This window comes from Alligator mississippiensis, chromosome 8 (assembly GCF_030867095.1).
Source record: "Alligator mississippiensis isolate rAllMis1 chromosome 8, rAllMis1, whole genome shotgun sequence".
Lineage (NCBI taxonomy): Eukaryota > Metazoa > Chordata > Crocodylia > Alligatoridae > Alligator > Alligator mississippiensis.
Genome location: NC_081831.1, coordinates 27925695 through 27947504, shown reverse-complemented (window position 1 = coordinate 27947504; position 21810 = coordinate 27925695). Strand labels below are relative to the sequence as shown.

Here is a 21810-nt window from a genome sequence, read left to right as displayed (position 1 = left end):
CCTTTCCTAATTCTCCCATTCTACCTTCCTGCTTATTTTCTTCCCCAATATCCTTCTTCAGATGCAGACACCAGCCCTCAGGGGCTACCTTTTCAGACACAACCTCATCGTAATCCCAGGGCCCAAGAGACTTGTGGGAGCAGATGAGCACGGCCAGAGATTGGAAACAGCCCATTATCGCATCTCATTACTTAATGTTCTCCTGCTCTGGCTGATTAAATGTGCTTTCATTGAACACCCCCCTTCTCCTTCTGAACCTGAATAAACTCATAACCACAGGCAGAGTTTGGAGCAGTAGTGGTTGCTGGACAAAACCTGGGACCACTTGAGATGTGACTGAGCTGTGCCAATGCTCCTGCTGGGACTCAAACCTGTAGGGTCCTGGCTAGAGGGTCTTGCTCCTCTGCTTAGGGTCAGACCAACACCACATTTGGAAGAAAGGAATTTGATCCCCTGGTTAAATTGGTATGGACTTGGGGGAGGGGGTTGCTTTCTTCTAGCAGGGGTCACAGCCTCTACCTGGGATCGCTTGAGAGTATATTAATAACTTTTACAGCAGCAGGACATTGGCCACTGTGGTCCCCCTGCTTACTTGTGGCAGATTTGGATGTGATGTCTGGTGCTGTGCCAGGATGGATGGTAGTTTTACAAAGAGGTTGAAAAATGAATTTTTCTGGGATGTTTTGGTTAGGGCTGATCCTGCCTCAGTCAGGGGGTTGGACTTGGCCTCTGGAGGTCTCCTTCAGCCTGACTTATCTATGATTCCATGAGGGCCCTGCCAGCCTGGCTTTGCTGCAACTCTGTGATTCTCTGCAGGGAAATTAATAAAATTAAAGCCGCTTCTGAATCTCTGGATGCCTTCCACAGCCAGACAATCTCTAAGCAAGGGAGGTGGCATGTTTTTGGCACAGAGTTTCTTGCCCAGTTCATTTCTGGCTAAGCCAAAAAAGGAATTACAGGCTTAAATCTGTTGTCTTTGGATCTGAGCAGTCTTGGTGGGGAGGGAAGGGGGAGACCTAGGTTAGAAGGATATGCCTCCTATCGGGTTTGGGAAGGCAGAAGCTGGGTTTGCTTCCTGAACACCCCTCATCCTTTTTTGTGGCACTGAGCATGTTATTACATCCTCCTCACAGATGCTCTGCTCCCTCTGGCAGCCCAGTCTGAATCACAATGATTAGCATGTGAGAGATATACCCTCTTTTTCCCATCCTGGAGCCAGGGACAGCACTCAGGCATCCAAGTTCCCACTCCTCCCGGTTCAGCTATGAAACTTCACAACTCCATTCTTCTCTGTTCTAACTAAAGAAGCATCTGAAGCTTCTGTACAGATTTCCAATTTCTCATTTTATCCCTGACCTCTTTCATTGACTATTCAGCAATGGACCATGACCCAGGTAATAATCACCCCAAGAAGAAATACAGGTATATACAGTTTTCCCTCACTTTATGCTGCACATGTGTTCCTGGAAAATGGAGCATAACTCAAATTTGCATAACGGGAACCCACTTTACAATGGAACAAATAGGGATACGTTCCAAGATTTTGACTGTGCTGACCCCCAGACCTATTTCTACCATTTTTACAAGACAATTTTGGTACTCACCAACAGCATACAATACACACAACCACAGGGCACTATCATAATGGGGATGGCAACTACAGAAATATGTGTTGCAGACGAGCAAGGAGCACAGATCCACACAGGAGACTATATTTTGTTGCACATCACTCCCACAATGCACTGCACAAAGCAGCTGACTGCAGGCTTTCACCACACTGATTGCACAAGAGTGAATTTACCTTGCATATAACAAATTTTTGGTATAAAAAGGGTCATTGCATAAGAGAGAATTTGCACATACAGAACTCACATAAAACGAGGGAAACTTGTATACATACAGTGTGTATGTGCATACAAACACACACACATACTTTATGGGGTGGGGGGGAAGAGAGAGAGAAAGAGATAAACATGTATATCTATACAGACCTATGTAAATATAAATTTAGATAAATAAGGATTAGATAAATCTACATAGGCCTACAAAGATATATCTAACCTCTATATGTCTATGTGTGTGCATGCATGTGTGTATATGCACACATATACGTAAATATATTTACTGAGTACAATGTAAAAATGGATAGATACTTAAGAGTTAGATACATTTATATAAATCTATGTAAATATATCTAAACCCTATATATCTGTGTGTGTACACACACAAACACACACACACGTAGATATATCTGTACAGATCTATATAGATATATCTAACCTCTCTACCTAGCAATATATATTTATCTACATACAGTTATATAGATGTATCTAATCCCTATATGTTCATATGTGTGTACACACACACACACACACAGATATATCTACATAGATCTTTTTGAGCATGAAATACTAGGTTGGAGCCTTCTCAGGCTTTCCCCACAGACCTGCCTTTTACATTTCAGCGTGTATAATTACTACAAACTGTGCTGAGAAATTTATAGCTTTCCAAGTTTCAAAGCCTTCTAAGTAGGGGCCCCCTCCATGGCCTCCTTCCAAAGAAAACTGGCTGGAGGCCAACGTAGCAATCCCATTCCTTCACCAATCAAACATATCCATCTCCAGGGGACATGGGGTGAAAGATACAGATGCAGAGAAAGAGGCCAACAACTTGCTTTCTCTGTGAGATGGTAACACACCAAATGACTTCCCACTGGCTGCTTCTTCCACCACCTTCACTGTGCTGATTCCCTTGTGTTTGTTGGTGGTGGGGGGATAGAAATACTCCTGTGAATGAGCTAGAAGGGACAGGAGGATGGTCCTGGGGCTCCATCAACACATGCTGGTGGTCTGTGTGACCCATTCTGTGCCACCAATACCCCACATGACCACAGTCAACTCAGTCTGGATGATAATTCTTGGTCAGCAGGGCCCTTCAGTCACAGAAAAGTTGGGCTAGAAGGAACCTCCAGATATAGATAAATACGACAGACTATCCAATTGCCCATCAAGAATGACAGGGGGTGGGCGGGGACAGAGCCCCCTTCCCCCACCCCCAGGCCCACTCCCCCTTCTCTTCTGCTGTTTAGGGTCCAGGCCCGCTCCTCTCCCCCACCCCACCCCATGTTGGACCCAGGCCCACTCCCCTCTGCCACCCCCCCCATGTTACCTGCAGGGAGCAGGGTGGGGGGGCTGCAGGGGCAAATCTTGTCCCCTCCTTCTGTCTGCTCTGTTGCTGCCGCCTCGAGGGAGCAGGGTGAGGGAGGCAAGGCCAACTGTGCTGGCCTCGCACCCCCCACTCTATCCCCCGTGTCCCCACCATCATGGCAGCAGGGTACCACCTGTTAGAACACTTCTTCACGCTCTGATTGTCTGTTTGTCAGCCAATCAGAGCATGAATAAAGCATTATGGACAGACAGACAGACAGACTTAGGCTTTTATAATATTAGAATAATAAAAGTAAGACAGATATCTGGGGATTAGATATATCTACATAGAGCTATGCAGTTATATCTAACCCCTATATAGCGTGTGTGGGGGGGTATATACACGCATGTGCACACACACGTAAATAGATCTACCTAGATCAGGGGTGTCCAACCTTTTTGAATGTGGGGCCGGATCACAAACTTTTTATCACCCAGTGGGCCAGCGAGCCATATTCAAAGACCTCACAGGAAGTGGTATCACATCAGGAAGTGATGTCACGATCACTTTGACACCAATGAAGTTGCAGGAAGTAACAATGAAATTGGTCTGGAAATGTAGTTTAAAATCCAAAATAAAAACAATACAAAAGCAAGAATGAAATAATACCAAACACTTGACTAAAATAAACACTTTCGCTTCTACTCACTTCTCAGTAAATGAAAGAAGCATAATGCAAGTTGACAGATCAAATGCGGAAAAGATATCAGCCGGAGTGGAAATTAATCAAAGCAACGGGCAATTTTTAGAATAATCTTCAAGATTTACTTTTATTGAATTATTAACTAGTTATGACTAAAGGTTACATAATAAAACCCTGGTCTTATTCATTTATTTATTTGGTTTTAAATGTTGACCATAATTTAAATAGCAACATCAGAAGGGCTTGTCAGCATCATCCAGTCTTAAAATAAATTGCCCTTTTCTACACAGAGATTGATGGCAACATGAAACTTGACCACTAGGGAAGCCCATCCAAAGATAAAAAATATTTATTCCATCAAAACTGAAGTAGACAAGCTGTTTCCAAACTGAGACTTTTTAGAAAATATCAATCACAGCAGTTACATTTCTATTACTTCCAGGAAGATCTTTCTTTACTAAAGAAGAAGAAACGATTAAAACTGTTTGAGCCATTTATCCAGTAGGGGAAGGGGAATGCATCCCTGTTCTGCCATTTTGACAAGTCCCTTGTTGGATCACTAAAACCCCCTTCCTGAAACTCCAAGTTGCTCATTTATTGAGAGAATCCGGTTCCTGGCAGGACCAGCCCTGATAACTGCCAACACATTAATCAAATCTTATTAGATACGGTGGGAGACTAATCTATTTACAAACAACCGCAGGCCACCTACATAAAAAGCACAAAGTTAACACATGAACAAAGTACCATATTTACTGTCAGATATACAGAGTAGAAAAAATATTAAATGAGTGGTCTGTGCTAGGCATTCTGAATACCTTCTACCCACAAAAAAGAAAAGACAAGTCTCTAGGTAGGAACATAAGATAGTTTAGAAATGTAATTCTAAATATCTGTACTTCTATATGGTTGGATTTCTTCAACCTTAATTCTAACCCACTCCTTAACCTATATCCTGAATTTTGATTTCAAACAAAGGTATCAAAATACTGAAATCTAGTCAGATACCAAGTATAAAACATGGTTGGCTGCTGGTCCACAGGATGCCAGTCACTTCCGGTCTGCAGTTTGCCAGTCTGCGGTCACTTCCAGTCCAAAAAAGGTTGGGAACCACTACTCTAGAGATTAGGCTTCCCAATCTGCCAGGCTGTGGGCCTCAGCCTGCCTGGCATAGCTGCTCACCCTTGTCTGCCACCTGCTCAGCAGAGCATAAGGAGGGACAGACACAGGTGATCAGAACCCGCCAGCTGGGTCGAGCCACATGTCCACTCCCTGCCACCAGAGTGGGCACCGAAGGTCAGCTGAATCCTCACCCCTTCCCAGATAAACCCTTGACCCACAAGAGGAACTGTCTGGGAAACAAAGTTTGATCCTATATTCAGGCTGCTGCATCATTGGCTTATGCTGCTACTGACTTCCTGACACTCTCCAGATACCTGACCCAGTTTACCCATGAACTCAGAGTGGGGCTGGGGCCTGGAGGTGGGGGGCAGCAAGTCAGGAGTGAGGGGCACCAGCAAGGCCAGGGGGCTGTTTTCTACTTAAACTATTTACTGGGTTGGAACTGGCCATCAATGTTTACAAATGGGTCCTGGTACAAGAAAAGTTGAAAACCACTGTCCTAGAGAACCCAGCTCCTTCCTCCCTCTTCCTGCAGAGGTTTCTGACAAAGTGAGTCAGCAATACTCAAGAGTAGTGGATGTCACCCTATATTAACCCAAGCAGGTAAAAAATGGTAACAACTTTTGACCACTGACAACCAGACCTAGCCTCCCCCTAATTATCTGAAAAGGAAGAGCACTAAGTCTCACTACCAGTGCCCTGAACCATTCCCCCACCTCCATAAAAGCAATTCATAATAAACCACTGCCATGACCAGAAGCATGAACTGAGTTTCTACATACAGGTCATTGCTATTAGCCTCTGCAGCCATGTGTTACTGGAGGACAAGAGCTGTGGAGAAGTGCCAAATGGATACATCCTCCCCAAGCCTACCCAACTGGGCAGCATGGCTAAGGGAAGGCACTTTAAAAAGAAATGCCCAGCCTCTGCAGACTCCATGTTGTGATGGGCAGCAGGTGCATGCCCTGGCAGCTAGTGACTGCATGCCCATTAGCCAACAGAACAAGACTCCTGGGTCTTTTGAATCCAAGATGGGCTCTTCTCCCAAGTATTCGGTAAGCATCCTGTCCTCTCTCTACAGCCAGCAACCTTTTCAAGCCACAGGATGAAACAATCCAGCTCCGATCCAACGTGGCCCAGGTAGCTTCAGCGGTGAGGGGGTTTTCTGTGCACCCACACCAGGTCTAGAGAGGTAGAGGCACTGTCTGTGCCACTGTCACTTCTCCCAGCCCTGCCACGGGCACAGGTACAGTTTCCAGCCGGTGAGGAGCTGTGCTGGGGCCAGGCAGCTGGAAACTGCATTCATATTGCCAAGGAGGCGACTGGAATTAGAGAGCCTCTGTGCCGGGTTCCTCCTGCCCAGCCCGACTCCGGCAACCGCGTGCCCTGCAGCCCCAGCCCGGCCCCGAGGCACCCCCCAACTCCGCGCGGGGCCTTACCTGGTGCCTCCATTCATCACGCACGCGGGCAGGGCATGAGCCATGCTGCAGCTCCCCCGGCTGCGCGCCGGGGGCAAGGGGCGGAGCCAGAGGAGAAGTTGCAGGCGCTGCCCAGCTTGTCCAGTCAGGCACGGCTGGGGCAGCCCCGTGCCGCGCAGCCCTCGGGGACCTGGCTCACGTGACAAGTCCGGCCCCGCAGGGGTAAGCAGTTCCCCCCTTCCCCTCGCTGCTGGGCTGGCCCTGCCCGCCTCTCTGCTGCCCCATCACCGCCACCGCCACCATGGAGCACAGAGCAGGCACCAGGACTCCTCACCTGTCCCAAGCAAGTGGCCTCAGGCCAGAGAAAATGGCTTGGCAGGCCGCATGGCGGCCCGCGGGCCATATGTTGGACAAGCCTAACCTAGATGCAGATATTTAGCGGTTAGATATATCTACATACATATATCTATGTAGATATACAGAGACTCTATGTAGACAGACTTGTATACACACAGCTATATCTAACCCCTACATGACCATATGGAAATCCCAGAAATCTGGGACATCATCTGGGAAATCTCAAATATTGTTCCCCCTGCCTCCCCCATGCAGGGGTGGGGCTGCATTTCAGGCAGGCAGCAATTCCTGCGTGCCCACCTGCAAGGCATTCCACGCCACTCCAACTCCCAGCCAAACTGTGCCCCATGCCTCTGAATTTCCAGAATGCCCATTACAATTCCCAACAGCCAGCTGGGATCAACCTCTGAAATACAGGGCTGCCCAGCTAAAATGGGACATATGATCACTCAACGTAAATATATAACTCCTATATATGTATACAAATACACACATATCTACACATGTCTACATAGTTCTATGTAGATATAGATAGAAATACAGCTACAGATAGATAGATACGTAGGGAATAGATATACCTACATAGATTTATGTAGGTATATCTAATCTCTATATGTGTATACACATACACCCACACACACGTTGATATATCTACATAGATTTATGCAGACATAGATATAAATAGACAGATAGTTATAGCCAGCTATAGATATATAGATGCCACATCTAGACCAACCCTTTGCTTGAGGCAGCATCAGCCCTATACAAACCATCTTATACAAATCCATCATCTAAATTCTTTATAAAACTACTGTCCACCCTGACACAACACCAGACATCACACCCAAACCTGACACAGGGAAAGCAGGAATACCATAGCAGCCAATGTCCTGCTGATGTAATAGGTTGTTCAATATATGCTCCAGAGATCTGACAAAGGCTGTACCACCACTACAGAGGAAGGCAAACCCTCTCCAGTCTGTACCAATCTGACCAGGGGGTAAAATTCCTTCCTGATCCCCAAATACAATGCTGGTTTCACCCTGAGTGGAGGGCTAAGACCCTCTAGCCAAGATCCTCCAGATTTGAGTCCCAGCAGGAGCACTGGCCCAACCTGGTCAACAGCCTCAGCCTGGTCTGCAGCCAATACCCAATGCCTCTGATGGAGGCTTCAAAACACCCTGACACATGTAGCAACAACGGGGGAGAGAGCAATTGGGCACCCCAGGAAGGCACTGAATGCTGCCCCAGAGGCTGTGATATAGCCAAGACATTTTAGGAAATAATATGACTGAGGAGACCTTGAAAACACACACAGGTAAAAATAATGCAAGCTATAACTACACTATCATGGGCTGTACATGAGCTGTTACCACACAGGAAAGAGACCTGGGAGTCACTGTGGTCAGTTTGCTAAAAACATCAGCTCTGTGCTCAGCAGCCGTCAAACACATTAGGGATGATGAAGAAGGAAATTGCGAACACAACAGAAAAGTAATGCCCTTTTACAAACCCATGCTGTGTCCACACCTTGAAGACTGTGCCTAATTCTGGTCCCCACACCTCCAAAAGGATAGAGAACTAGAGAAGAGCCAGAGACAAGGATGATTACCAGTGTCGATGAGCTTTCACATGAAGAGAGACTAAAGAGGCTAATGAGAAAGACCGGGGGGGGGAACAGATCGATAGAGAGTGGGATGAACAGACAGCTGAATAGATAGCATGGGGTGGATAGATGGACAGATAGGTCTATCAGTGTAGAAAATAGATGCTGGAGTGGGGACATGATGAGGGTTTCCAAAACACTAAACGGTAAAGAGAAAGACAGGGATGAATAGATGGCGAGATGGAGTGTGGGGGATAGAGTATGTGGGGTGGATAGAGAGATAGAGAATGGGCTGGATAGATGGACAGACAAAGCCTATTCCATTTAGAAAAAGAGAAGCTTGAGGACATGAGAAGGGTTTCTAAAACACTAAATTGTGAAGAGAAAGCAAATGGGGATTTATATTGACTGTCTCTCACCAGACAAGAACCAGGGATCATTACATGAAACTAGCAGGTTGTAAGTTCAGACCTAACCTGGTTGCCTTCTAGAACCAGGTCACAAAAGCCTTGGACGCAGGTGTTGCGGTGGACATAGTCTTCTTGGACTTCAGGAAGGCCTTCGACACTGTCTCTCACTCCATCCTCATTAAAAAATTAGGCGACTGTGGTGTCGACGCCTACACAGTCAGAGGGGTCACAAATTGGCTGGAGGGCCACACCCAGAGAGTGGTGGTGGATGGGTCATTTTCAACCTGGAGGGACGTGGGCAGTGGGGTTCCCCAGGGCTCGGTCCTCGGGCCTGCACTGTTCAACATCTTCATCGGCAACTTGGACGAGGGGTTGAAAAGCACTTCGTTCAAGTTCGCAGATGAAACTAAGATGTGGGGAGGAGTGAGCACACTAGAAGAGAGGGACAGGCTATAACTAGATCTGGACAGGTTACAGAGGTGGGCGGATGAGAATAGGATGGGTTTCAATACGGACAAGTACAAGGTGTTGCACCTGGGGAGGAAGAACCAACAGCATACCTACAGGCTAGGGAAGTCCCTTCTTGTCAGCAGAGGCAGAAAAGGATCTTGGAGTCGCTATTAATTCCAAGATAAGCATGGGCTGCCAATGTGGGAACACGGTCAGGAAGGCTAACCGTACCTTGTCATGCATCCATAAATGCATCACGAGCAGGTCCAAGGAGGTGATCCTCCCCCTCTACGCGACGTTGGTCAGGCCGCAGTTGGAGTACTGCATCTAGTTCTGGATGCCGCACTTCAAGAGGAATGTGGATAGCATCGAGAGGGTCCAGAGGAGGGCCACTCGCATGATCAGGGGGCAGCAGGGTAGGCCCTATGAAGAGAGGCTACGGGACCTGAACCTGTTCAGCCTCCACAAAAGAAGGCTAAGAGGGGATCTGGTGGCCACCTATAAGCTTGCCAAAGGGGACCAGCAGGCAATGGGAGAGTCCCTGTTTCTCCAAGCACTACCAGGAGTAACAAGGAACAATGGCCATAAGTTGACTGAGAGTAGATTCAGGCTAGACATCAGGAGGCACTACTTCAGTCAGGGCAGCTAGGAGCTAGAACTAACTTCCAAGGGAAGTGGTGCTCGCCCCTACCCTGGGGGTCTTCAAATGGAGGCTAGAAAACCACCTAGCCAGGGTCGTCTGACACCAGCATCCTTTCCTGCCCATGGCAGGGGGTCAGACTTGATGATATGCTTCGGTCTCCTCTGACCCACCAACTATGAAACTATGAAACTAACTGCAGCGAGTTCCACCCCCCGCAAAGTCTCTTGTTGCCAACAGATGTGGTAGAAGCTGACAGTTTAGCCAACTTCACCAAGGGACCGGATACATTATGGAGGAAAGGGGCACCACAGAGCAGGGAGTGAGGGGCTCAGCCCCTGCATCAGAACTCCCCAGACTTTCAATGCTGGAGGCTGCAAGTGAAGGAGGAACAAAGGGGCAAAACCCTGGTGAGATCCAGCTCACTCTCCCTCTCAGCATCCACTCTCTGACACTGTGGGACATAGGATATTGGGCGAAACAGATCTAGGGTCTAACCCAATCCGTGGCAGGTCTGATGTTCATGCCACAACCAGAAAGAGGGTGGAAACTGATATTTCCTGATAATGGGAATCAAAGGTAGGAGGAATTTACTTTGATGGCTGGATTTCTGGTGTGGAGAGAGAAGGAAAAAAAAAGCCCAGTGCCAAAAGAAATAAAGCCAGCTGTGATATATGGCTCTGTCTCCCACCCAGCACCTCTGTCTGCCTTGGAGGCACCTGATGCATAAAGGGAATGTAGGACTTATTGGGAAAAGCAGCAATTGACAAGCAGAACCAAAAAGAAATGCCTCTTCCCACCCCTAACCCCCTAACCCCTGGGATATTGGAATGAATAGTGAGAGGTAAGACACCAGCAAAGGAAGAGAGGGAAGCAGGCAAAAAGATCCCTCCACCCACCTACACAGACACCTGCTGGGATGGGAGGCGTTTCACCAGCATTCCTTACAAAGGTTTCTAAGAACCCCACCCCCCTTCCATGCCACATAAAGCAGCAGCAAGAGGGGATGGGGGGAGGGGGGACACAACCAAAAAAATAAATCAATCCTTCTGATAATGCTAACAAAACAGGAGGATTTGGAGAGAGGGAGAGCTCTGCCCCCTCCCACCCCCCAACACCTTTTACATCCCCACCCCAGGCACCAGGCAGCCCTGGGAAGACAGCAGGGTGGAAATGCTGCCGGCCGGAAAGTCACGTGGGCTTCCCAAAGCACAAGCATGTGGTGCTGTGTGGGGCCATGTGGTCTGTCCCCCCATCCTACACTCCCTTCCCGTCATGCATAAATCCACCTGTTTCCACTGCCTGTAGAATAATGCAGCTCCCCCCCACCAACATCCCCTTACCTCCCTCCTCAACCATCCAGGACATCCCCACCATCCTCTTACCCCCCCACCCATCCACCTGGGATACCCCTATCCCCAATACCCTGGAATACTTCCCACCATCGTCTTAACCCCATCCTCAATCTCCTGTTATACTGCCCCCTACCCAACCCCTGGTATACTTCCCACCACCATCTTACCCCCTTCTCAACCCCTTAGGATAGCACTCACCATCCTCTTACCCCTTTCCAACCACCCAGAGCCTCCCCCCTCCCTTTACCCCCAAACCCCCTCCCCACTCCTTGCATGGCACATAAAAGCCCTGTGCCGCCTACCCTCCGCCCCCAAATTTACAGACTGGCTTCATTCTCAACACGGTTAATTGAACAGGGCAGAGAACTGTATCCCAGCCATCACCAGAGCCATGGGTACAAAAGCAGCCGCCACCTCCCCGCTCCTCTTCTTTTTCCATGCAAAAGACCCAACCAGCCTCCCCCTGCCAAACCTTCCTCCTACCAGGAATGAGAGCCAGGGGAGAGGGGGAGAGAGACGTCCACCCCTCCATCTCCGCCATGAGAGTGGGGGAGGTGTTCCCCAAAGCCAAAGCAGCTGCCAAGAGATAAAATCCCACCCCCCCCAACCCACCCACTCCTTCCTCCAAAGGAAGGACTTCCGGGGGACGAGCAGGTAAAGCTAGGATTAGCTCTTCTTGGCACAGAAGAAACCATGGAACCCCCCTACCCACTATCCCATCCACTAAGGGGATGGGGGTGAGGGGACTGCAGCTCACCCGACTACCCAGGGAGAGGTCAGCTGGTTCCCTGCAGGCAATCTCGTCTCCTGGACGCTGTCAAAGGTGCCCGGAAAAAGACAGGGAGAAAGAGGCCAGCGATGGCAGCATCTTCCCAGCGACACACGGGGTGGGGGCAGGGGGGGGATGTTTCAGCAACACCCGCAGCCTCCAGTACACACACACACACTGAATCCAGGTGTCCAGAACACATGCACACGGAACCCAGGTGTCCAGGACAGACACACACGACACACCCAGACCACCCCCTTCCCCCAGAACCCAGGCATCTGGCACACACACACAGCCCCACAAATCCCAAGAACCCAGGTGTTTAGGGCACTTCTCCACCCCCAATGACACACCCAGAACCCAGGTATTTGGGATACCCTATCCCCCAAACCCAGGCATCCAGAACACGCATACACACACAAACACACAAAACGCAGGCCTGCAGGACACACACACGCACGCACACACTGCCACCCCCCAGACCCAGGCGCCCAGGACACATGCACGTGCACAAACCCCCCTCCAGAACCCAGTTGCCTGGGATACACCCACCCACACAGAACCCAGCCACCTGGGACTCCCCCCACAAACCCAAGTGCTCAGGACATGCACAAACACACCCCTCCCTCCAGTACCCAAGCATCCAGGACACCACCCCATCCCACCCCCAAGAACCCAGGTGTCCAGGACAGACACACAGACACGCTCACACAGAGATCCTGGGCATCTGAGAGACCACCCTCCCCTTTTTCCCCCCAGAACTCAGTTGTCTAGACAGACAGACACGAGCCAGGTGACCCCCCTGAACAGCAGGTTGCTACATAATTTTTCTGATATATGAAGGGAGCTCCCCAGTGAGATAACCCAGGTATCCTGGCTCCCAATCCCTTGCTCTAATCACTAGATCTGCTCCCTGCCAGACCTGGGGATCAGAGGTTCAAGCACCCAGTCCCCAGCAGTCTGACTCACCAGACCCCACTCTTCATTCACAGCAGAGGTCAGAAACCAGGTGTGCTATTTCCAATACAATCCCCTTCTGAGACACACACTCCCCCAACACACACACATGTACATACAGACACATACTCCCTCTCCCACAATCCCTTTCCAACAAATTTATATTCAACCTCCTAATACATGCACACACTCCTTTTCCAAATACAGCCTGTTCACCCGTGCACCTCCCGGAGTAACAAGGAATAACGGCCATAAGTTGTTTGAGAGTAAGTTCAGGCTGGATATTAGAAGACACTACTTCACAGTCAGGTCAGCTAGGATCTGGAACCAACTTCCACGGGAAGAGGTGCTGGCTCCTACCTTGGGAGTCTTTAAGAGGAGGCTTGACAATTACCTAGCTGGGGTCATATAAGCCCAGTATTCTCTCCTGCCCAGGGCAGGGGGTCGGACTTGATGATCTACTTAGGTCCCTTCCAACCCTACATCTATGAATCTATGAACCATTTCAACCACCCCAGCAACAGACACACCCCCTCACAACCTCCATACCCCCACTACACCCCCCTTCCATAGCACCCCACATCACCGCATGCATGGGGGGAAGGACACATGCTGACTGTACTGCATGAACCCCAATTCTCTGGATGCTCCACCCACCACAGCACAGCACCCTGCCCTCGGGGTGTGACTGCAACTGACATTGGCCCCAGCTAATACCCCAGGTCATCAGCAGTCTTGTGGTACTAATGGGTTTGTGTGTATGTGCACACACGCATCCCTGATGCCTAGGTTCTGTGTGTGTGTGGGTCCTGGACACCTGAGTAGCGTGTGTGTGTGAATGATGAATGCGCATGCATGCATTCTGGACACCTGGGTTCTGTGTGCACGCATGCATCCTGAATGCCTGAGTCGTGCGTGTGTGTTCAAATGCCTGGGTCGTGTCTGTGCACATCTCAGATACCTGGGTTGAGTGTGTGTGTATACATCTCTCAGATATCTAGGGCATGTGTGTGCACATGCATGTGTACATCTCTCAGATGCCTGTGTGTGTGTGTGTGTGTGTGTGTGTGTGTGTACATCTCAGACCTGGGTCATTTGTATGTGTGTGTGTGTATGCACACATTCATCCCAGACACATGTATCCCCTGTGCATGCGTAAGTCTCTCAGATGCCTGGGTCTCGTGTGCACCAGTGTGGGTGTGCATTCCAGATGCCTGAGGGGGTGTGTGCATGCATACATGTGTGTGGGGATGTGTGTGTGTGTGTGTATTGGACACCTGAATCCTGAGTGTGTCCCAGATGGCTGGGTTCTGTGTGTATATTTGGCAGGTGGTGTACAGTGACCTTCCCTCCCAATAAAACCCTAACCACCCCCAGTGTTGGATTCCTGCCCCCACATCACACACACAGGTGCTCTCTCTCTAGCACACCCCCCCTCCCCTTTGACCCAAGGGCCCTCTACCTCCACTTATTCCCCACCTAACACCCCCACCACTTATCCCCTACCCCACTGACTCGACCCCTCCCCACTACTTACTCGAACCCCATTTGCCGCCGCCGCCCCCTTTACCTCTTCCCCATTGACTCCAGCCCTGCCCCCCACTTTTATCCCTTCCCATCTCCACCAGTCCCGCCCCGCCTCACCCCATCCCTCATCCATTCACTCTGGAGGGGGATGCCACGAATGCGCAAAGATTGGGGCGGGGGAAGAATGGCTAGTGCGAGTACCTTTGCGAGAACTGCGCATGTCCAAAGGCTGGGAGGGAGGGAGGAGCAAAGCCTCCTGGGAGTTGTAGTTTTTACACCCTCCCTGGCTTGTACGAGGGGAAGGGGGGATTATCTCAGGCAACCATGTTCCCAGCCCCGAGGAAGGGGGGGAGGGACACAAGCCCCCACACTCACACACCGTTTTCCCTTCCCTGGCTCCACAGTGGGCCTTCCCCAGCTGTGGGAATCTGATGGAGTCACATCAAAAGGGTGGCCAAAGATGGCCACCCAGTTCAGCCCTTATGACCATGGGCCTCTGTGTAAAGACCAGTCACATAAATACAACCAATGTGACTGCCCAGCTGGCGAACCCTCAAACAGCCACGGCCTCAGTGGGCATGGCCTAGTCACCGAACACCCACACTGCCACGGCCCTCTGTGTAGAGATAGTGGGCATGACTCAGTCACACAAATACAACGAATATGGTGGCCTAGTGTGGCCAACCCTCACACAGCCATAGTCTCTGTGGGGCTGCCTAGAGACAGTGGGCACCTCCAGGGGCCAAGACATAGCCAATCACTGCCACCCGGATATTGCTATTGTTACTGGGACCCTGCTGATAGTCCATGCAGGCCAGGGGCCTAGGGGCCCCCATCCCCTCAGCTGGTAGAATGTGCGGGGCCTGTTATACAAGAGCAGCCAGGCTCCTGTTTGCTTCCTTAGCTGCACCCCTCTCTCTTCTCTTGCAGGTCACCTACACCAATAAATGCCTCTGCCAGGTCAAATCACCCCGCCCCCCTTGTTACATGCCACCCAACACCAGCAGCCGCAGCTGTGGCCTCTTGCAAAGATCATGCAAACACGAAATTGAAAAGCTCCCGCCTCCCGGTAAAACCCGAGTCGCGAGACCCGAACTTCCGACCTCAGGGCAAAAGGCAGGTGGGTAGGAGGCGCCGCGTTCAGCGAAAACGACGCGCCGATTGATGAAAACGGCACTCTATTGCTTCTCCCCTCACCGGGTGGAGGAAGAGGAATGGAATCGATGTCCTCCGCGCTCGATTGGCTCGCCTGACCGGCCCTGTCATGGCGGCACCCAGGGAGGAGACACGTGGCCTCTTCGGGCAGGGGGTCCGGGCTGTATTGGGCAGCTGGACTGCGCTTCAGGTGAGGGAGCATTAGGGCCCTGGAGGCATCTATAGGTGAATGGTTTCCTATAGCTATCCCCGCTAGCGCCTATAGACGTCCCTGCTGATGCATTTGAGGAGCGGGAGCTCCTATGTAACTCGCGCGGCCCTTATAGAAACCCCCACTCACACATTAGCGCGTGTGTGGGACCGAATCCCCTGCCTGGCACCGGGGAAAACGCAGGGGTAATAGATGCCCCGACAGAACCATTCCTGGCACATATGGAAGTATAAAAGGGTACCAGAGTCCCCTGGTTCCGCTGGCATATGTCGGTATCCCCACAGAAGCACTAGGGGAGTTGCTGGATCCTTTATAGATCCATCAACACGTATAGAAATCTGTGGAAATGTGGGGCAGGTGCTCCTATAGAACCACTCACCACTGTACCCATAACAATGGCTACAGTAGTATAGGGGGAGTCAGGGTCCCCTATAGAGCCCCTGGTACCTATAGAAGTCCCTGTAGAAACACTAGGGGGGGTGCTGGATCTCCTAGTACATATAGAAAATGTCCCTGTGGAAAGACAGGAATAGCAGGTGCCTCTTTAGAGATCTTAGCATTTATAGAAGTCTCCATGGAAATGCTTGGGTAGCAGGTGCCCCCATGGAAATCCTGGTGCATATAGAAGTCTCCATGAAACACTGGGGTAGGAGGTACATGTATAGAACCCCTTGCACCTATAGGAGCCTCCATGGAAATGCAGGAGTAGTTGGTGCTCTTATAGACCTGAACACCTGTAGAAGTCCCCTGGCTTATACAATTTATGCAATTCCCCATAGAAATGTAGGGGGTGTCAGGCTACCCTCTAGAGCTCCCTTCAGCATATATAGGCATCCCCAGATAAATATCAAGGGCCATATAGGTTTCTAGCATAAACATTATATAGATTCCCTATAGAAACACGCAAAGGGGAGGGAAGATGGACATCCCTTGTACAAGACCTTGCGTCTACAGCAGTGCTTAGGGGCAGGAGAGATCTATGAGACCTCCACCTCCTATAGAAAAGATCCTCACCCCCTTTCTCAATCCCAAAGGGATGGGGAAGGGAAGGAGGAAGATTTGGGGGACCCCTCAGCCCCCCTGATCCTGAGGAGCCCCAACCTGTCACCCTAGATTGCAGTGGAGAATGGCTTTGGGGGGACCCATGGGCCCGAGAAGGCAGCATGGCTGGGGGGTGCCGTGGAGGAGTATTTCCACAACAACGGTACGTAGGGGCAGGAAGAATTGGCGAGGGGGGGGGGGGGGGGCAGGGATGTGCAGCACCTCCTGATGCTGGCTGGGGGCGGTCTGTACAGTGCCCAGCACCTCCCTGATCCTGGTCTTGACTGGATCTGGGCTGCCCGGACACCTGGGTTCCATCCCTCACTCTGCCCTTCCCCCAGCTGACCTGGAGCAGGACGAGATCGAGGACTTCCTGGCCGAGGTGCTGGACCGTGAGTTTGACACTGTTGTTGAAGATGGCAGTTTGGCTCAGGTGAGCCCTGCCCCAGGGCTTGCTGGGAAGGAGCTCCGGGGGGGAGGTACAATCCCATGATGCCCTAGGGCAGGGAAGGAAAGCCCTTCCACATTAAACATCCTCCTGCCCCCATCCAGCCAGGGTATTCTGAGGATAGCTGAGGGTAGTCCCTGTGCCCCAGGGTGTCATGGGATAGCCTGAGGCAGGGGGAAACAGTCTTTTGCCCTAGGGCAGTGTTTCCCAACCTTTTTTTTTTACTGTGGCTCCACTGGAGTGGGATGGGGCACACAGAACTGGCTGCCCCTCTCCCAGGGCTACCCTGCCACCTGGCTTTAACCCTGGAAGCTGAGCTGTGACCCTGGAAGCTGCTTGCCCAGGCAGACAGACAGGGCTCTGAGTGGGGGGCTTGTGCCGTGACCCAGCAGCCAACCCACCAGTGCCAGGTGGTTGGGAACCTCTGCCCTAGGGCATTCTGGGATGTCTGTGGGGGTGCATTCTCTGCCCCAAGGCATTCTGGGATAGCTCTATCCCAAGGCATTCTAGGATGGGTGGGGGTGTTCCTATCCCCCAGGGCTTTCTGGGTATAGCTGGGAAGATTCTCTGCTTCAAGTCATCCTGGGATAGAGGAGACGGTATTGTCTATCCCAGGACATATTGAGATGGCTGTGGGGGAGTGTTGTCTACCCCAAGGCATGCTGGGATGGTGTGAGGGGTGCCCTCTGCCCCAGGGCATGCTGGGATGTTTATCAACCCTAGCATATGTTAGGAGGGTTATGAGGGGGAGTGTTATCTACTGCGAGGCACTCTGGGATGGCTTGGCGGGGAGTGTTATTTATTTCAGGGCATGCTGGGATGGTTATAGGGTCTCTTCCCCAGGACATTCATTCTGCCCCACGATGGCTGGGGGAGGGTGTGCTTTTTGTCCTCAGGCATGCTGGGATAACTGGGAGGCAGTGTTGCCTACCCCAGGGCATGCTGGCATGATTCTGGGGGTGCTCTGCCCTAAAGCATTCTGGGATGCCTAGGGGCAGCATTCTATCCCTTCACATCCCATCACTGCCCCTTCTGCCCTCCCCAGGTGAGCCAGCAGCTACAGTGGCTGTTTGGGCAGTGCCAGAGTGGGGAGACGGGGTCCGCCCACAATGCCATTGCTCGCCTGGCCCAGGCTGCTCCCCGGGCCTGTGTGCTTGCAGCCCAGGCCCAGCCTGAATCCCAGAGCAGTGAGGAGGAGGAGGAGGAAGAAATGCCGGAGGTATGGATGTCTAGGTGGATAGGGAAGAGGGCATGAGCCTGGGAAGGGTCTGTGTTAACCTCCCTTCTTCCTCCCTTACCACCCCCAGGCCATGGAGTGCAGCAGGGCTGAGCCACCCCCCAGCCCTCCACCCGCCCCTGAGGATGGCTGGACCCTAGTCCAGAAGAAGAAGAAGAAGTGAGTGAGGAAAGCAGAGGAGGTGTTTCCTGCTCCCCCCCCACCCCACATGCCTCTGGACATCATGGACTGTATGCTGGCAGGTGGTAGATGGACTGTTTGTGGATTAGGAAGAAGCTGGTGGCCTCCAGCTAACCCCCTCCCTGCCCTCAACAGATGGATGCCTCTGGACTCGCCTGGCACCAGGATGCAGCCAGCTCTGGGGTGGAACAACTGAGTATAACATCATAAAGGAGGGCTGAGATGCTTCCAGCTCTCAGCTGAGTATAACACGACAAGGGAGGACAGAGATGTGAATAGCTCTGGTGTGGAATTGCTGAATGTAACAAAGGAAGCAGGGGAGATGCAGCCAGTTCTGGGGTAGAATGGCTGAGTATAATGCCAGGAAGAGGACTGACATGCAGCCAGTTTTGGGGTGGAATGACTGCGTATAAGACAAGGGGAATGGTCGGGGGGAGGGAGATGTGGCTGACTCTGGGTTGGAATGGCTGTATGTAACACCACCAGAGAGGGCAGAGATATGACTGGCTCAGGTGGATAAGCTGGTGAATGGCTAAGTATAACAGCATCCCCACCTCGCCCCTTCCCCCCCCCCCCACCTGTACAAAGTCCCCTTCCTCCCCTGTGGAAAAATCCACCTCTGTATTATTATGAATAAATAATTACAGTGATTTGTTAATCATGAAAAATCCCCGGATGTGGATCACAAGTAGGGGAGGGAGCCTGGGGGAGGGTCCCATTTCCCCCAGTGGCTAGCCACAGCCAGGGACCACGAGGTGATAGGGGAGGGGTACAGCCTCCTGAGACTGGATCCCTCTGGAATCCCTCCCATTCAAAATGTTCAGACAGGCGACCTATGCAAAGCAATTATTACACAATTAGCTGGTCAGTCACGCAATAAATTGAGACAGGCCACATGTGCAAAGTGTAATTATCACACCACAAAAATGGCCATCCATGTATAAAAAGAGCCTACTAGTTACAAAATCAGCGCTTGGAAATGTGTGAGAACTCTATAGCTGATTTCTGTCCAGCTTTAATTTGAACCTGGATTGCAAGAGGTGGGGATGCTTTGAATTCAAAGCATTTCCATGTTGCCAGGCTCCATAATCAGGGATAGATTGCAATGGGATGTCTGCCCTAGAAAAAGCGTAAAATGCTTCAGGGGATATAGAAAGCCCCAGCAGACCTTTTGGAAAAAAAATATCAGTTGCAAAGCTTGCAAGAGGGGGGCATGCTTTGTAGGGCCCTACCACCCATGCAGAGTAAAGCTGGATAGAAACCAGCTATAGAGTCAATACACATTTTGAAACACTAACTTTGTATCAGGTTGGCACTTGTAGCTGGAGGGCTATTTTTATGACTTGATCGTTTTACTTTGGAGGTGTGGCTGCTTTAAACATATTGCTGGATTGATCAGTTAATAGTGTGATCATTTGAACTTATGGGGGTCTACATTTATTGAGCTCCAAAGAAAACTTGCAAGTCTCCCAAAGCAGGGATCAGCGGCAGAAGTGAATGCCAGCCTGGGAAGAGGAGAGAGCCATGCTGAAGAGGCTCTGTGTGGCCCAGGCAGCCCCTTGGCAAAGTTGGCACAGACAGCTCGAAGGCAGGGAAAATGCTCCAGAGATGTTAGGCTTCCAGGTTGCGAAGCTTCAAAGCTGGCATCAATTGCAACTTGCCCAAGCACATGGGCACTTTACAGTCTGGGCTTTCTAGTCCCTTATTATCTATTATCCCTTCACCCTGAAGCCCCCATTCACTCAATAAACCCCCCCCCCCCCCCCCCCCGAGTTCCACACCTTGCTTTCTGGGCCCTATTTTCTCCCCTCTATCTTTTCCTCAACCAGGCTGTCCAGCTGGGTTGCAATCAGTGCCAGTTTTGGAGCTTTGCAACCTGAAAATTCAAGTGCTCCCCCCACCATAAGTTTTCTTTGCATCCTTGAGACATGGAAATGCTGTAACTGAAAAGCATTCCTTCACCTCTTGCAAGATTTGCAATCAATATGTGTTTTGCAAAGAGGTCTTTTGGGGCTTTTTATATTCCTTGAAGTCTATGCTGTTTCCTGGGCTGGTATCCCCTCCGCCATGTATGCAGAGTAATTACCATACAACTGGTGAATTACTAAAGATTTAGACCAGTTGCACCTGCAAAGTCCTTGTTATCTTGTGTCTCCGTGCCACATTTGACCGTTTTGTTCCACACACTTGTGCTCGTTTATTGTACTTTCAAGATCTTTCATTGTTTTGGTGCCATTGAGCAGTGGGCATTGCAGCAGATGGTTTGAGGCTCTGTGCCACAGTTGCAAGTGATTGAACCGATGGTTTAACCCCACTTCATTAGTTCCTTGGAAGTCTGACTAGTAAGTAAGCGGTTTAGACATTGCTACCGTTGGGCTAAAACTCATTCAAGCCCTACTTCTCTGTGGGCAAGGAGAATTCTGATTAACCATTGGCACTCGTCTGACTAACAGTCAGAAGCTTTATTGACTACAAAACATCTACTATGCACAAAGCAATTCATTAACTGGGACCACCAGACAGTTAAGCAGACAGTTAGTTACCAAAGACTGAAAGCGTTAATGTGACCCTTCATGCTTCACAGTGTCTAGAGCTGTTAAGCAGGAGTTACTTCCCACAGCTGACCGCCCCAGGAAAGCTTCCTGGGTTGTGCTGCTCCCATCTAAAGACTTGATCTTCTTAGAAATCCATGGAGACCTCTCCCTCAGAAATCCATACAGCGAACATTGACTTCACTTGCTTAGGCTTTTTAACCCTTTAGTGACATCATCATCATTAAGCAGATTATAATATTTTAACTGATAAATTCTAAGTTAGACAATAGCATATCCTTACACACTCGGAATATTTTCCTATTATGTTTCCGGTTATTATCCTGTTCTTACATTTAATTAGTCCCAGCGGTCATCATGGTATAGTTCTATTGTTCTGTACTAAACGTGCAGTCAGCATTTTACTGGGGTTAGGTTCAGGCCACAATCATTACCAATTCTAAATCATCTCGAAAAGGCTTCTTGGAGTTTGGTCAACCTGACATGATCAAATTTAATTTTCTTTGCAACACTCCCCTTCTTGGT

General features: G+C 50.3%; 2 protein-coding genes across 10 annotated transcripts in view; one reads left to right on the top strand and one right to left on the bottom strand.

Annotated features, from left to right (window-relative positions):
- The window catches only part of WNK3 (WNK lysine deficient protein kinase 3), a 73842-nt gene extending 58200 nt beyond the window's left edge, over window positions 1-15642 (bottom strand). For 2 of the 8 annotated variants that reach the window (XM_019487386.2, XM_059732564.1), the window contains exon 1: window positions 11692-11805. The gene's annotated coding sequence lies outside the window, so the exon portion shown is untranslated. Of the gene's footprint in view, window positions 1-6411; window positions 10905-11691; window positions 11806-11965; window positions 12518-14578; window positions 14963-15564 lie in introns of those variants that run through there. The other 6 variants (XM_059732565.1, XM_059732567.1, XM_019487388.2 and 3 more) reach the window with 5 other exon arrangements.
- On the top strand, window positions 15632-19401 carry TSR2 (TSR2 ribosome maturation factor). Of its 2 annotated transcripts, none has more exons than XM_059732580.1 (5): window positions 15632-15806; window positions 16941-17031; window positions 17210-17250; window positions 18362-18535; window positions 18624-19401. In XM_059732580.1, the coding sequence occupies exons 1-5, from the start codon at window positions 15726-15728 to the stop codon at window positions 18714-18716; spliced, it is 480 nt and encodes a 159-aa protein (XP_059588563.1). In that variant the 5' UTR covers window positions 15632-15725; the 3' UTR covers window positions 18717-19401. The 2 variants fall into 2 exon arrangements, with proteins under 2 accessions (XP_059588563.1, XP_006261343.1); XM_006261281.4 differs by having other exon boundaries at window positions 17210-17301.
- The last annotated feature ends 2409 nt before the right edge of the window (window positions 19402-21810 follow it).